Source organism: Euleptes europaea, chromosome 2 (assembly GCF_029931775.1).
Source record: "Euleptes europaea isolate rEulEur1 chromosome 2, rEulEur1.hap1, whole genome shotgun sequence".
NCBI lineage: Eukaryota > Metazoa > Chordata > Lepidosauria > Squamata > Sphaerodactylidae > Euleptes > Euleptes europaea.
The window spans coordinates 102022522-102036009 of NC_079313.1; the positions used below are offsets into that span (position 1 = coordinate 102022522).

Genomic DNA, 13488 nt, shown 5'->3' on the forward strand with positions numbered 1-13488 from the left:
TGGCAATGCTCATGACTTCCATGTTCTCTTCTGGTGTTATTGTCGTCTCAGGTCCTCTGCCTCCTCGCGCAGTGACTTTGTCAAACAAAGGGCGCTCTGATCAGCTGAGCGCTGCCTGGGAACCCCCTGCAGGAGAACAAGAGGGCTATACACTGACGCTGTATTACGCTGGATCAGGCACGGTGGCAGCCAAGACATCGGTACAGAGGGGGGTCACAAATTTCACCTTCTTAGGTCTGCTCCCTGGAACGAAATACTTGCTTGAGGTGTCTTCCTTGGCAGGGCCGTACCAGATGTCAGCAAAGAATGTCAGTGACTGGACATGTGAGTATGAGTCCCTTCATGGTCTCCTGGGTTTGTCTACACAGAAATTTGCATGACTTTGTATGTAAGGACCTGTGTATACTTTCAATAGGCATGGAGTTCAGGCTGAGACCAGCATCTTCCTGGGAAAACATTTAATCTGAATTCCACTGGACAGCTCTTTAGCAAAAGTACAATTGACCATATGAGGAATGGCATCAGCTTTGCCAGACAGGTTAACTGAAAATTAGCACAGGTTTTCATTGGGTCTAATATGGGTACTTCACCGCTGAGCCCCACCATCTTTCATTAAAGAAATCACATATTAAATGTAGGATGTACTGTCTAGTTATACTTTGTGAAGTAAAATAGCACATGAGCAGCCTAGCATTTCTGGGAAGCCTTAGGAGATGGTACTGGGAGAGGAACATACGAACAATATAGGTGTATCGAGGAGACAACATAACTTGGTGCATTCATAATATCCCAGATCCACTCCCTGTCATCTCCATTTTACAGCCACAGGGTCGGGAAAGTCTCCTGTCTGATTGTTTCAGAGGTAGATGTGTTGTTCTGCAGTAGAAGGGTTAGATTTGAGTTCAGTAGCACCTAAGAGACCAACAAGATTTTCGGGGCGTAAGCTTTCCATAGTCAGATACCTGCCCGAGGCCCTAGAAAATCTCTGCCAGTCAGACCCAACATTAGGTGAGGTATGGCTATTGATTCTCTCCTTGCATGCACACTTCAATCCAGAAAGCTCCATAGTCTTAACAACTGGATCATTCTTTCCTCCTTTGTTTTTATACCCTAGACCCTTTGGTTCCCAGGAAGCTCTCCACAGTGATTGAAAAGAGCAGGGCCGCGCTCTCTGTGTCCTGGGGAAAACCTCTTAGCAAGCCAAAGCTCTGCCAGCTGCAGCTGTGGCATCATGGCAACAGTACCATGCTACAGAATCACACCTTGGCCCCATGGCAAGTCCAGCATGTTTTCCAGGACTTGGCTCCAGGAAGAAATTACTCTTTGTCTCTCAGCTGCATTTCTGGGCCATATAAGAGCAGCTCTGAGACAGTGGTAATACCAATAGGTATGTGCTCATCGTGGGGGGAAGAGGGTATGGAAACTCAGCGAAGGGAGGACCTGATTGATTGATTTAAAGGGTGGTCATGATGCTGCTTCAGAGATCTGTGCGAGGCAACTCACAACATAAAAGATAAAATAATAAAACATCAACTCATTAAAATGAACAACCATTAAAAACCCATGCGTAAAACCAAGAAGCATGGAAGCACATAAAAACCCAGAAGCATAAAACTGCTGCCAGTTTTCCACTACTCCAGGATGCTTCCATATATTTTTGAACCTTAGATTGCAGCTTTTTCATGTTTCTGCTCTCCAGATGACCCAGGCCTTTTTTTTCAAGCACTAGTAGTTCATCGCTGAATTAGGCTAGAATGGTTCTGTATATCAAAGAGAAAGGGAGGTAGGGTCAAGTGCTGAGTCCCAACATACTCAGCAATTAGTTATTGTAGGTTATCCGGTCTGTGTAACCGTGGTCTTGGTATTTTCTTTCCTGATGTTTCACCTGCAGCTGTGGCCGGCATCTTCAGAGGAGTAACACTGAAGGACAGTGTCTCTCAGTGTCAAGTGTGTAGGAAGAGTAATATATAGTCAGAAGGGGGTTGGGTTTGAGCTGAGTCATTGTCCTGCAAAGTATTAAAGGTAATGTGCAAATCATTGTCCTGTAAGTATCAAGATAATGTGCTAATGAGGGTGTGGTATGTTAATGTGGAACCATTGTATCCTGAAGTGATCTGTTAACATGTGGAATCCAAAGCTAATCCGCATGGCTATTGTGGACTGTAGTCTTTGTTAGTCTGGAGGTTTTCAGGACAGGAAGCCAAGCCTTATGCATTCTTAAACTCTCTTCTTTTCTGTTACTCAGCAATGTTTCAAAGATAGGCAAAGGCCTATGTTGTTTTTTCCATGCTAGTTAGTGCTGCAGAATTTGTAACCCATAAGGATGTGTGTGTTTTTTGCTGCTAAATCACAGATTACTTGTGGCAACCCTGTAGGGTTTTCAAGGCAAGAGATGTTCAGAGGTGGTTTGCCAGTGCTTGCCTCCATGTCAAGAACCCAGTATTCCTTGGAGGTCTCCCATTCAAATACTAGCCAAAGTCAGGGCTGAGAGTGTGTGACTAGCCCAAGGTCACCTAGCAAGCTTCCATGTTGTGAGTCAGGATTTGAACCTGGGTTTCCCAGCTCCTAGTCCGACACTTTAACCACTACACCATGCTGGCTCTCAACCCATAAGGATACCTCACACTAAGTTGCCCAGTTACATTATCTTTACAGTGTCCTCTTCCAGGTCTCATGTCTCAAAAATACATTTTAAATACCTAGAGGGCAGGATAAGGCTTTTTGAAGCAGACCTATATGGAGCTGAAGAGATATTTAAAATGTCTTAAGTTTCAAAATCAAATTTCAAGAGGCCTGTGCTAACAGGCCTCTGGGATTTCTGGACCTTGTCTTTTTCTACAGCCAAATCTCTGCCAAAGTATGTGTCTAGAACAAAGTGGTATGGCGTAGCCAGGAAATGAATGCAATCTTCCATGTTCTGTATATGTGTAGTAGAGATTTATGCCTGCAGTAGAGACTGATAAGCTCCATCCTGTTCAGGCCTACTCATTTCAGCTTGTCTTGCCCTCCCAGAGCTCACTGAGGTGAAGAACCTGCAATGTTTCCCTGATGTCACCAGTTTTTTTCTGAACTGGACCATCCTTGAAGGTGATATTAAGACTTATGAGCTGACAGTGGAGAGGTTTCCAAGAAGAGTCCTCCATCAGTCTGTACATCATCTGGCTGTTTCCAGGGCTGAAGCAACTCTGGCAGAGCTGACCTCAGACTCTTCATATCAAATCCTCATTAATGCTGTCGGCAGGAACGACATGAGGGGTCCGTCTGTGACAGTGATCTGCAACACATCTGAGGAAGGTACGTGCCTCCCATTCTCTCATGGGCCTTTTATGCGTGGCTGTTTCCCTCGTGGTCACCCCTCTGACAACTTTGGGTCTTTGTGTTGGTTATGCATGCCATTTCTGCCCGTCAGAGGCACTTCACTCTCCTGCATCTTGCCCAAATTTTCAAATTCAAGATAAAACAGGTCTCTGAAAACACAGACAAAACACAGGGGAATGCAGGGGGAGAGCAAGGCAACCTCTGACGGTTGGAAACAGCAAGCATAATCAAAACAAAGACCCATCCCGAAGTTGTCGGAGTGATGATCAGGAGGGAAACAGCCATGCATAAAAGACCATGGACTTTTGGGTCACAGTTCATCAGTCCAGTTGATTGACTAAGAACTTGCGCTGTGAAAGGGGACAGTTGGTAGACAGAGGCCTGCTTGGTGATATGTAGGGCTTTGTGATAGATATCACATAGCGATTGCAGTGCTGTGGCTAAGGCTGAGCCAGGAAGTCCCTTAGCTAAGAATTCAGTAGGTGGCCTTTGGCAAGCTGCTATACCCTCCACAGCAGCTTCCAGTTTACAATGTGGGGATAATCATACTGGCCTACCGTACAAGTCTGTTCTTGCAATACTGTACTGTGAAATACTTTGAAAGTCAGAACTGTGCTGTGGATTTATTTACTTATTTACTCTTTACCCACAGAGGGTTTCTGAGGCAGCTTACAATATAAACATAGAACAATGAATAGAAACAGAAAAAAATTAAAAGCAACCAGAACAGCCATAACATCAAATAGAACAACAGGTTAAAATGATGATAGAAGATCTAGAACAGCAATCCAGCATCAATAAAATGGCAGAATAAATTATGGCTTTGAACAACTTGAGTTGCAGCAACATCTACTGGTGATTTTTTAAAAAACCTTTCTGACTTTCCACTGCAGTCCTTCCCCCTCCCGTGCTAGCAGACATTCCAGAATTTGATGCCAGCGCCAGAGTCATCATCTCTCCCGACATGTTCAGCGAGGAGAACGGCCGCATAGAGTATTATGGCATCGTGGTCACCACCAATGACTCCTGTAAGTGTCTTCTATGACAGATGCCATGCTGACTGGGGAGTCTGTGGTGCCACCCCAGCAGTAATAATAACATTGCTGTGCTTCTCTCTGACTCTTCAGTGTTGAGACCTACCCAAGACATCGTCTCCCGCACATGGTATGACCACTATTACGGGCAAGAAGACTCCTATTTAGCTGTGTTGGTGCCGAACCCCTTTTGTCTCAATGAGAGTACCAGTCCCAAGGCCTGGCCAGTGACTGTAGGTTCAGAGGAATGCAGCCACTTGCGGAGAACTTGCAATGGAAAGCTGAAGACAGACGCTCAGTACAGGTAAGGCTTACAAAATGTCTTGCTGGACCATGCCGAAGGTCCAGCTAGTCTAGCTCTCTGCCTTCATCAACGGTCAGACAGAGGCCCTTGAGAAACTCACGTGGGATACGATGGAGACAGCCACTCCTGTTTATTATCCCCAGTATTTGCTACTCTGAGGTATACTGGGTCTGTGTGAGAAACTGTGAGATCAAAAGTGAGGAGATTACCAGTGCTATGAACTGGCCTTATTCTCCGTTGGCTTTATGAACTGTCGTATAGCTGTTTCAACTCAGCTGACATTGTGGTGTAGGAATAAAACTAACAGTTTAGGCCAGAAAAAGTGAAGAATTTGTGGGGTAGTGATGGTGGAATACAGCTTGCTCATTTTTCAGTTTTGTCCTGCTGTAGGTTCAGTATTGCGGCATTCACCAGATACAGCCAGCGGTCTCCCAAAGTGTCATTCACAGCCTTTTCAGGTAAGATTGTTTCTCGATTTTAGGTTGTTTGCTGGATGAACTGGCCCTCTAGTTTCTTGCCCAATTCACTCGGACGTTTCCTGCATCTCCCATTTAATCAGAGATATGTGTCCATCAATGCCTTAGAAGAATTCCTTAATCGTGTATTTAATGGGCTAATCTTGATGCTTCCTGAGGGATGTGTGGAAGGGATCCTCAGTGTGCATGAGACAGAATATCATATTAAGGACTTTTTTCCCCTGGGGGAAAGTTGTCTTACCTCTTCTCAATATTTTGGATTCTAGCAGCAGATGCCTCAGCAGACTCTGTTATGCTCTCTGCTCCAGTTATGGCTGGAATCATCATGGGATTCCTCCTGACAGTCACAGCAATTGCTGGGTTGGTCTACATGAAGCATTTGAAGACAAGGAGGTAAGGAAAGTCACAAGTGGGGCTGCTAGGGAAGTACAACCTTAAGTACACCATATCCAAGAAGAAGTGAGAAATTGCCTAAATTATCTGAACAGCAGTCCATGAGCAGCCCAGGCTGAATACCATGATCGTGAATTGCTGCATAGGACACAGCCTTAGAGGATGAAAAGAAACCATTCTGTGGGCCTGAATGATGTTTAGTACATAATTTAAGAATAAAACTACATGTCATGAGGAACATAAATCCATGTTTCTCTTTGTCATTGCAATCCCATGTTTCCCTTATAATAGCAAAACTAGGCTGCGTCAGGGGAGACTCAGCAGGCAGGAGAGTTTAACCCTTCTGTCACCCACTTGCAAGCTCCCCACTATTTGAGTGGTTTTGGCAAGCACAGGTTGGGGGACACGTTTGCTGTAATATTGTATAATTGCGCTACTAGAAAAAGGAAGCGTCTGCAGTAAACCAGATGTTCCCCTTCCTCCCAAGAAGTAACATTTTGTGTGTCTTGCTTTCAGAAAGGAGAAGGGTAACATGCCACAAGAAATGGCTACATACAATCTGAGGTAAGTGAAGCTACTCTTCTCTCTTCTTCTCACCCAAGCATGCCATCTGACACAGGCAGCAGGGCAGGGTGTTTTGAGAGGATAGTAGCAGATATGAGTAAATGGCCATTCTAGTATAGCCAGGCAAAGAGATGTTATTACTTGTGTAATAACCGGTTTCTTCCTGGTTTGTTGTGTGTATATATTGCCACCTCTTAGCATCTTCATTCTGCCTAGAAATATTCCTGCTCAATACTTGCATGGGTTTATACGCCTTTCTGCTGTGTATTTTTATTCCTTACAGAAATATCCACCGGCCCATCCCCATACAAAGTTTCAGGCAGTATTATGAGACGAGAGCAGCAAACTCCAATCATGGGTTCTTTCAGGATTTTGAGGTAATTGCCTTCCCTTTTTCTAGGTCAAATTCAGTCCAGGCTGGTTATATAGCTGTAATCAGATGGCATTATTATAATCTGTAGGTTGTTTCACATGTTGTCCAGAGACGTAAATTTAACTACCTATGAAATGTCTGTCAGAGCCAAGACAGAGTTAAAGATTTGCCCAACCCTGATTAAGACCTAAAATGTCGTTCTTCTCTTTGTTCTTGCTACTTGGTGTCAGTAAACATAATTTAACCTGGAAGGAAGAGGCCTTCTGTCTTCCATGTAATATGTACATGGTGAAAGGAGAACGTATTTCATAGAGCCCAAAATCTCTATAGGCTCAAAATCTCATACAAATAATTTTAACAGGGAATTCTGAGGAACAATAAGAGCCATGGAGTTTGGTTTCAAAGCATCATCATTAGTAGTCCCTAATGGACTGTCCTATAAACCGTGTAGCCTCACACTTGCCTTATATAGACTAGCTCAATCCAAATCCTGGTTTAAAAGATCCATCTGACATTATGTAGACAATAGGTTCATATGCTTGACCTTAAGTGAGAGAGTTAAGTGACACAATCCATCCTTTAGCTTCCCACTTGGGTAATGTAAAGGTATTTGTTTTGTATTTATCCCACTATAATTTTATTCTATTGGCGCCTGACTCAAGTCCTCTAATGGGACTGTTAAAGACGGTGGTCATGCTAAGAAAGGTCTTCCCTTGTGTCTTATAGGAGCTGAAAGAAGTGGGGAAAGAGCAGCCAAAAACAGAAGCTGAACACCCTGACAACCTCTCCAAGAACCGATACCCCCACGTCCTGCCTTGTAAGCTCTGGCCATAGTCATTCATTGCTGACTTGCTATTCTCAGTGTTTCCCTATATGAGATTTAACAAGAGCCAAGCAGGGAATGGGTACCAGGCTATGGGCCTAGTCCTGGCCCACTAAAGGAGAGTCTAAAAGATTCACAATGCATCATCCCTCTGATGAACCTCTCGTGGTACTGTTCTACATTATACCAACAGTCTTGTTTCGCTTGATCTCTTGTTTAGGTTAGATATGTTGGGTTCTATACTTTTGGAGTCCCTGGCCTGCCTAAATGTACCATTTCACAGCAAAAACCTGCATGGGGAGTGTCGTGTAAAGCCAGACTTTGACAGGTTCCAGCTTCAGATAAAATTAATAAATTAGGTAAAATAAATCATCTTAAGAAAAACGCAATACAAGAGTTGTCACAGTAAATATTCTGTTAGTCTGGAAGGACAACAGTGAAAGGGTGGGGGTCAGGCAGGGGGAAAGGGGGTGTTTCAGCAGTAGCTGAAACTACTGTCATTACTAACTGGGTAGAAACCTGGTTTGCTATGCATTCATGCCTGTTTCAGCAGTAGCTGAATTATGGCAGGCAGGTTAAGCAACATGTTGAGGACTACTAGGCCTTTCCCACCTGCCCAACTTATTCCTGATTATTTTAGCAATCAATCCACAAGCACTGGGATTGGTTTGGGCACTGTTCTTCCACACATCTGCCCTCCCTCTGCATTTTCACAGTTGTGGAGTCAATTTATTTTCTTCTGCACATGTCTTAAATAATCAGGATTTTCAAGGAAGGCTGTGCTGTTGTCATTGGGGGTGTCACAGCACACACCCTTATTTTTTTTGTGCATGTTTATAGCAATATATTGGCTGAATATATTCATGGCTGAATTTTAAAAAAGATTGAAAATGAATACGTGATTAGGGATGAAAAGAAGGGGGGGCTCCACTGCCACACACAAGGCTGCTGGGGAGGAAGGGTATCATTCCTGGGCAGGGGGGCCGCAGCTGGAAGGTGGATGTGAGTCCTCCCCCATGCCTGGCTGTCTTTCCATGGGAAAGCCTAAAAGGGGAGCAACTCTACCGCACATTTGTTTATGAACAGTTTGTGAAGTGCTATATGTCCCTTTCAAACCACATTGTTTTTTTCTGGTGCGGGAACTGGACACCCCCCCCCCCAGGGCTTTTGCATTTTAAAAAATCAGCACCAAAATATTGTTATATTATTATACCATTGGAATGATAGGTTTAGCAGGTTCTCGGATTTCCCACCTTATATTTTAAATAAGTAAGTCTCTAGCATCTTCCTTCATAGAGATATAAGGGAAAAGGTACATCTCTGCAAGGGATTCTGTGTATTCTGTAATGTGGAGACTGGTTAACAGTTCAAATTACTTGTTTGCGTTTCAAGATTATTCCAGTATATGTGTGACTAGGGCTTGGGTTTCACTCTAATCCCACATTCAACCTGATCAACTTGGCTGCTACTCATTATATGGCATCAGAGAGCCAGCGTGGTATAGTGGTTAGGAGCGGTGGACTCTATAATCTGGAAAACCGGTTGGATTCCCCACTCCTCCGCATGAGTGGCAGACTCTGATCTGGTGAACCGGGTTGGTTTCCTCACTCCTGCACATGAAGTCAGCTGGGTGACCTTGGGCTAGTCACAGTTCTCTTCGAGCTCTCTCAGCCTCACCTACCTCACAAGGGAAGAGGAAGGGAAGGAGATTGTAAGCCAGTTTGATTCTCCTTAAAAGGTAGAGAAAATCAGCATATAAAAATCAACTCTTCTTCTTCTTCTTCTTCTACACCAGAGGTTCCCAAACTGTGCTCCAAGGAGCACTTGGTGGTCAGCGAAACATCTCCTAGTGCTCCATGAAGAGATTGGAAAGAAAAATACGACAGTCATTCGGTTTAGTATATAGGTGCTAGGTGAAAATTAGTGCTCTGTGACGAATTTCTCTCCATGACTCAAAAAGTTTGGCAAACTCTGTTCTACACTACATAAATAAAATGCACAGCCGTGTTTGCTATCTGTGTCCCTCTAACATACAATCCTTGATGTTCTCGTTAGAAGACGATGGCTTTCTGGTCTCATTACAGACGATTACACCCGTGTAAAGCTGAGCCTACTGGATGGGGAGCCCCACTCTGACTATATCAATGCCAACTTCATGCCAGTGAGTTCAAGTGTACCACCTCAATCTGAAAAGCACCTCTTAGGTAGTAGTATTGTGTTAGTGCCTGTGTAGTAGCCCTATATTCATCTCTCTCTCTCTCTCTCTCTCTCTCTCTCTCTCTCTCTCTCTCTCTCTCTCTCTCTCTCTCTCTCTCTGTCTCTCTGTCTCTCTGTCTCTCTGTCTCTCTGTCTGTCTATGCAGGGCCATCACGTGTGGATGATGGCCCTGTACAGTGGGGAATAGAACATGGGTGCCACCCCTGCCTGCATCTTACATGGGATAGTGCTTATGTATGTACATGAATAGGCTCTGTTGTGTGACTGGGAATATTTGAAGCGATTCCATTCCACCTAAACATTAGGAAGAACTTTCTGACAGTGAGGGCTGTTCGACAGTGGAATGCACTGTCTCGGAGGGTGGTGGAGTCCCCGTCTTTGGAGGTCTTTAAGCAGAGGCTGGATGGCCATCTGTCGGGAGTGCTTTGATTGTGGGATCCTGCATGGCGGGGGGGTTGGACTGGATGGCCCTTGTGGTCTCTTCCAACCTTGTAAACTTGTGAACTTGTAAAAGCAGAGTCCCAATCATGTGGACAGGTCCTCCTTGTGTTCAATCGGTAAGTGTGTAAGCACTGAGTCCTTATGAAGAAAATACATCTTGGGGAGCAGCTTGGTTGCAAAAAAGGAGGTTCGACTAAGGTTCTTGCTTCCATTCCCCCACTGTGCACACTGGACCTTTACACTCATAAGCTGTGTCTATAGGGCTACTGAGATCTCCACATGGTGTGCAGCATCCCTGTGTATGAGAGACCATTAGAGAACTCCAGGAAACTGGGCACAGGGCTGTTGAACAGACCGAACCTACAATAGGTGGGATTTGCCAAAGAAAATGGTCAGAGGTGGAGAAACATGGGAAGAGCCGGAAAATACACAGCACTGGGAGAACAGAATATACCACCAAGTGTGTTTGTGTATGTGGCATGCATGTGGGTGTACAGACTCCGGAGGTTGGCCTGGATGTAGATACTCTTTGCTGGGTAGTTTGTCTGTTAGTATAAATTTACATTAGTCTGTCTCCTGCATACCTATCAACAAATGGAATGCTGTCTCAGTCGTCAGTCTTACCCTTCCTCCTGTTTTAGGCAGGTTGTCTGCCCTTTTTATTTTTTAAAGCACCAAATTAATATTTGTGCCTTTATGCACTCATTCATCTCCATGTTAATTTAAAAAAGGATTTCCCACCCCCCTAAAAGTGCAAAATTACTGTGGGAATGAGAGAGAAGGGTTTTTTTGGGGATGACATCATAGGAGGCCAGCCAATCATTACCAAGCATAGCCACCTTTTGCTTCAAACTTGCAGAACTGTTCTTTTTTTCAGAGTTTGGCCATGGACAGGAATGGGTATGTTGGAATGAAAGTAGTGATGATGCTTCCAAAATGGCCCCACTGCTCTAAAATGTTACGTCTGTCTTCACATTCCCTTTCCGCTTTCTCCTCCTGCTATGCACAGCTGCATGTTAAAGAGCTTGGATGTATCCCTAATGCCTCTCTGGTGATTTACCCAGGTAAAAAACACCATATTTTTACATGTGTGCATGCAGTATTAATATTGGCAGGTACTAGCCTGTACATGATACACAAAATGTGCATGTGTGCGTGTGTGCGCAGCACTTACATTTTGTGTACCTGTTTAAGAACACTGTGTTTAATTTGCATGTCAACTTAGCCTGGAAACAAATCTCCTTAGCAAATCTCCCTTACAAGCTCTGTTGGCTCAGAAAGTGTGGCTGGCCGGCCGGCCTCTATTGGTAAAAGAATACTAGACGAAATGGACTTTAATCTGATCCAGCAAAATAATTCTTATGTTCTTATTGGTGGGTGTTACATGGCAATGGTGGACAAGGCAGAGGTGACAAATCTTTCTTTTGACAAATAATTACCGCACCACATATGGAAAATGGATGTTAAATAAGGTGGACTAGAAGACTGAGTGCATTTGTTGTAGAGTTTCAGTGAGTGGTTTTTGTTTATCTTCAAGATCCTACTCATCAAGATATTTTTGACTAGCAAGAACACATCCTGTCAGCTAGTGAGTGGTGGTATGAGGCAGGGGGCAAGGAATAACTTGCCTGCCTCTAGAGGATGAAAATTGGTTGATTTGTTTGAGCCATCTGAACAGTTTTTACTAAACACTTTAATGAATGGTATGGGAACATCTTCTGAGGGACCCATTCTTTGCTTCTGCTGTCTGCCTGTGGTGCACTATAGCATGTGTGATGTGGTTTAATTCCTCTGAGTATATGTGTGTTAATGGTAGAAATATATAGTGGTGCATGGAGGATTCTACCATGGAGCTGCAGGTTGGGCTAGATGATCTTCAGATCTCCTGCTGCTCTGGGGCCTCACACCTGGCATTCTTCCCCTTGAGGAATATGATTTCACCTAGGGAAGCTAGTGAGTCTCTTCTCTAGTCTGAAAGAACCTACCTAGTATGCTAATCCCTAAATTCTCAAATTCTTTTTTTTTGTGTGTGGGGGGGTAACTTCCTTCTCCCTGTGGCGTTTTCCTGTTATTCACTGTGTCCTATGCTGAATGGTATGCGTAGTGTATAGAACATGGAAGCAGTCAGAAATTTGAATCTTTTAGCTTCATTTCTCCTTCACTGACAGAAGAAGCTAAAACTCACTTTTTTACAAATGCTGAAAAAAAGAGAAACAAAGGACTCCCAGAACATAACCCACCACAATCCAGGTAGTGAAGCAATGAAGATCCTCATTATTAATAATTATATTGGTTTCTTCTTGATATACTCTTGAATCATTCTTACACAGAAGACAATGGGTACAACCCAGCAAAAGTCAGCCATAACTGAAGCTGCAACTTAATTTGCTAGAAATCCATGACTGGATCCCCCAAAGTATTGAATTAGTGGTGGTGTGGTAGAGTATTTGAATTAAAATTGGGGCCACAATGCTGGAGGAAGGTGTTTTTTTTTTTAGCGTTTTCCCCTCATGCTGTTTTACTAACTTAAAGCCATATATTACCCCTACCGCCAGGAGAAATAGTACCTTGGAAGAAATGTTGTGGGAGAAAAGAGTTTAAAACCCTAGCACCATGGCCTTGGTGAAGTCTCCTCCCTTTTTATCCAACTACTTTCATATAAAATTAAAGAAGTTAAGAGATCCCATTGTGAATGTCCAGAGTCATATCTAGTTGTGCCCTAAGTCCCATTGTATTCCATTACTTTCAATAAGACTGAGTCAATATTAGCTTTTGCAGGATTATTCCCAATGTCCTTTCACAGTGGTAAAGATGTGCTCAGACAGATGAGACAAAGACCACACATCTTGGTCTGCCCTTAAAATGCAAATTGCAGGCTCAATCTGCCTCAGTTTTCTTTGAGGCTATACAGGAATGGGAGTGGGAATTTATTTTCCAGCCTCCATTTGGTTTTGCTATTTGAAACGAGCTTCCCCGCTGTAGTATAACAATACATATTTTTAAAGGACAGGTATCTTTTCCTTTAAAACTCTAAGGCCATTTATGCATGGCTGTTTCTTTGCGGTCACCCTGCTGACTACTTTGGGGCTTTGCTTTGATTATGCATGCATTTTACGACCGTCAGAGGTCGCTTCGCTCTCCCCGTGGGTTTCTAGGCATTTCCCCCAAGTTTTCTGGATGCTGCTAAATACAAATCCAGAAAACGCGGGCAAAATGTGTGAAAATGCGCGGGGAGAGCAAGGTGACCTCTGTTGGTTGGAAAATGCAAGCATAATCAAAGCAAAGCCCCGAAGTAGTTGGTGGGGTGAACGCGAGGAAACAGCCATGCATGAATGGCCATAGTAACATAGAACAGTGCCAAGTGGAGGTAGAAGGGTTAACCCCCACCCCCACCCCCGCATGGCTCCAAGGCAAATTGAGACTGCACTCTTTGCATTTTATAGATAACCTTTGCATTTTATGAATGGGCAAGGGCATGGGATCTTAGCCTTGTCTATTTGGGGAGATATAATCATTTTATGCTACTCCTGGATATATGCCACTTT

General features: G+C 43.8%; 1 protein-coding gene across 1 annotated transcript in view; it reads left to right on the plus strand.

Annotated features, from left to right (window-relative positions):
* Positions 1–5: 5 nt before the first annotated feature.
* Positions 6–13488, plus strand: part of LOC130473333 (receptor-type tyrosine-protein phosphatase V-like) — a 32413-nt gene continuing 18930 nt past the window's right edge. Inside the window, exons 1-11 of the mRNA XM_056844856.1 lie at positions 6–324; positions 1115–1387; positions 3013–3294; positions 4212–4346; positions 4446–4656; positions 5047–5114; positions 5399–5525; positions 6042–6089; positions 6373–6466; positions 7189–7279; positions 9370–9446. Coding sequence (XP_056700834.1) covers positions 6–324; positions 1115–1387; positions 3013–3294; positions 4212–4346; positions 4446–4656; positions 5047–5114; positions 5399–5525; positions 6042–6089; positions 6373–6466; positions 7189–7279; positions 9370–9446 — 1725 coding nt within the window. The remainder of the gene's footprint in view (positions 325–1114; positions 1388–3012; positions 3295–4211; positions 4347–4445; positions 4657–5046; positions 5115–5398; positions 5526–6041; positions 6090–6372; positions 6467–7188; positions 7280–9369; positions 9447–13488) is intronic.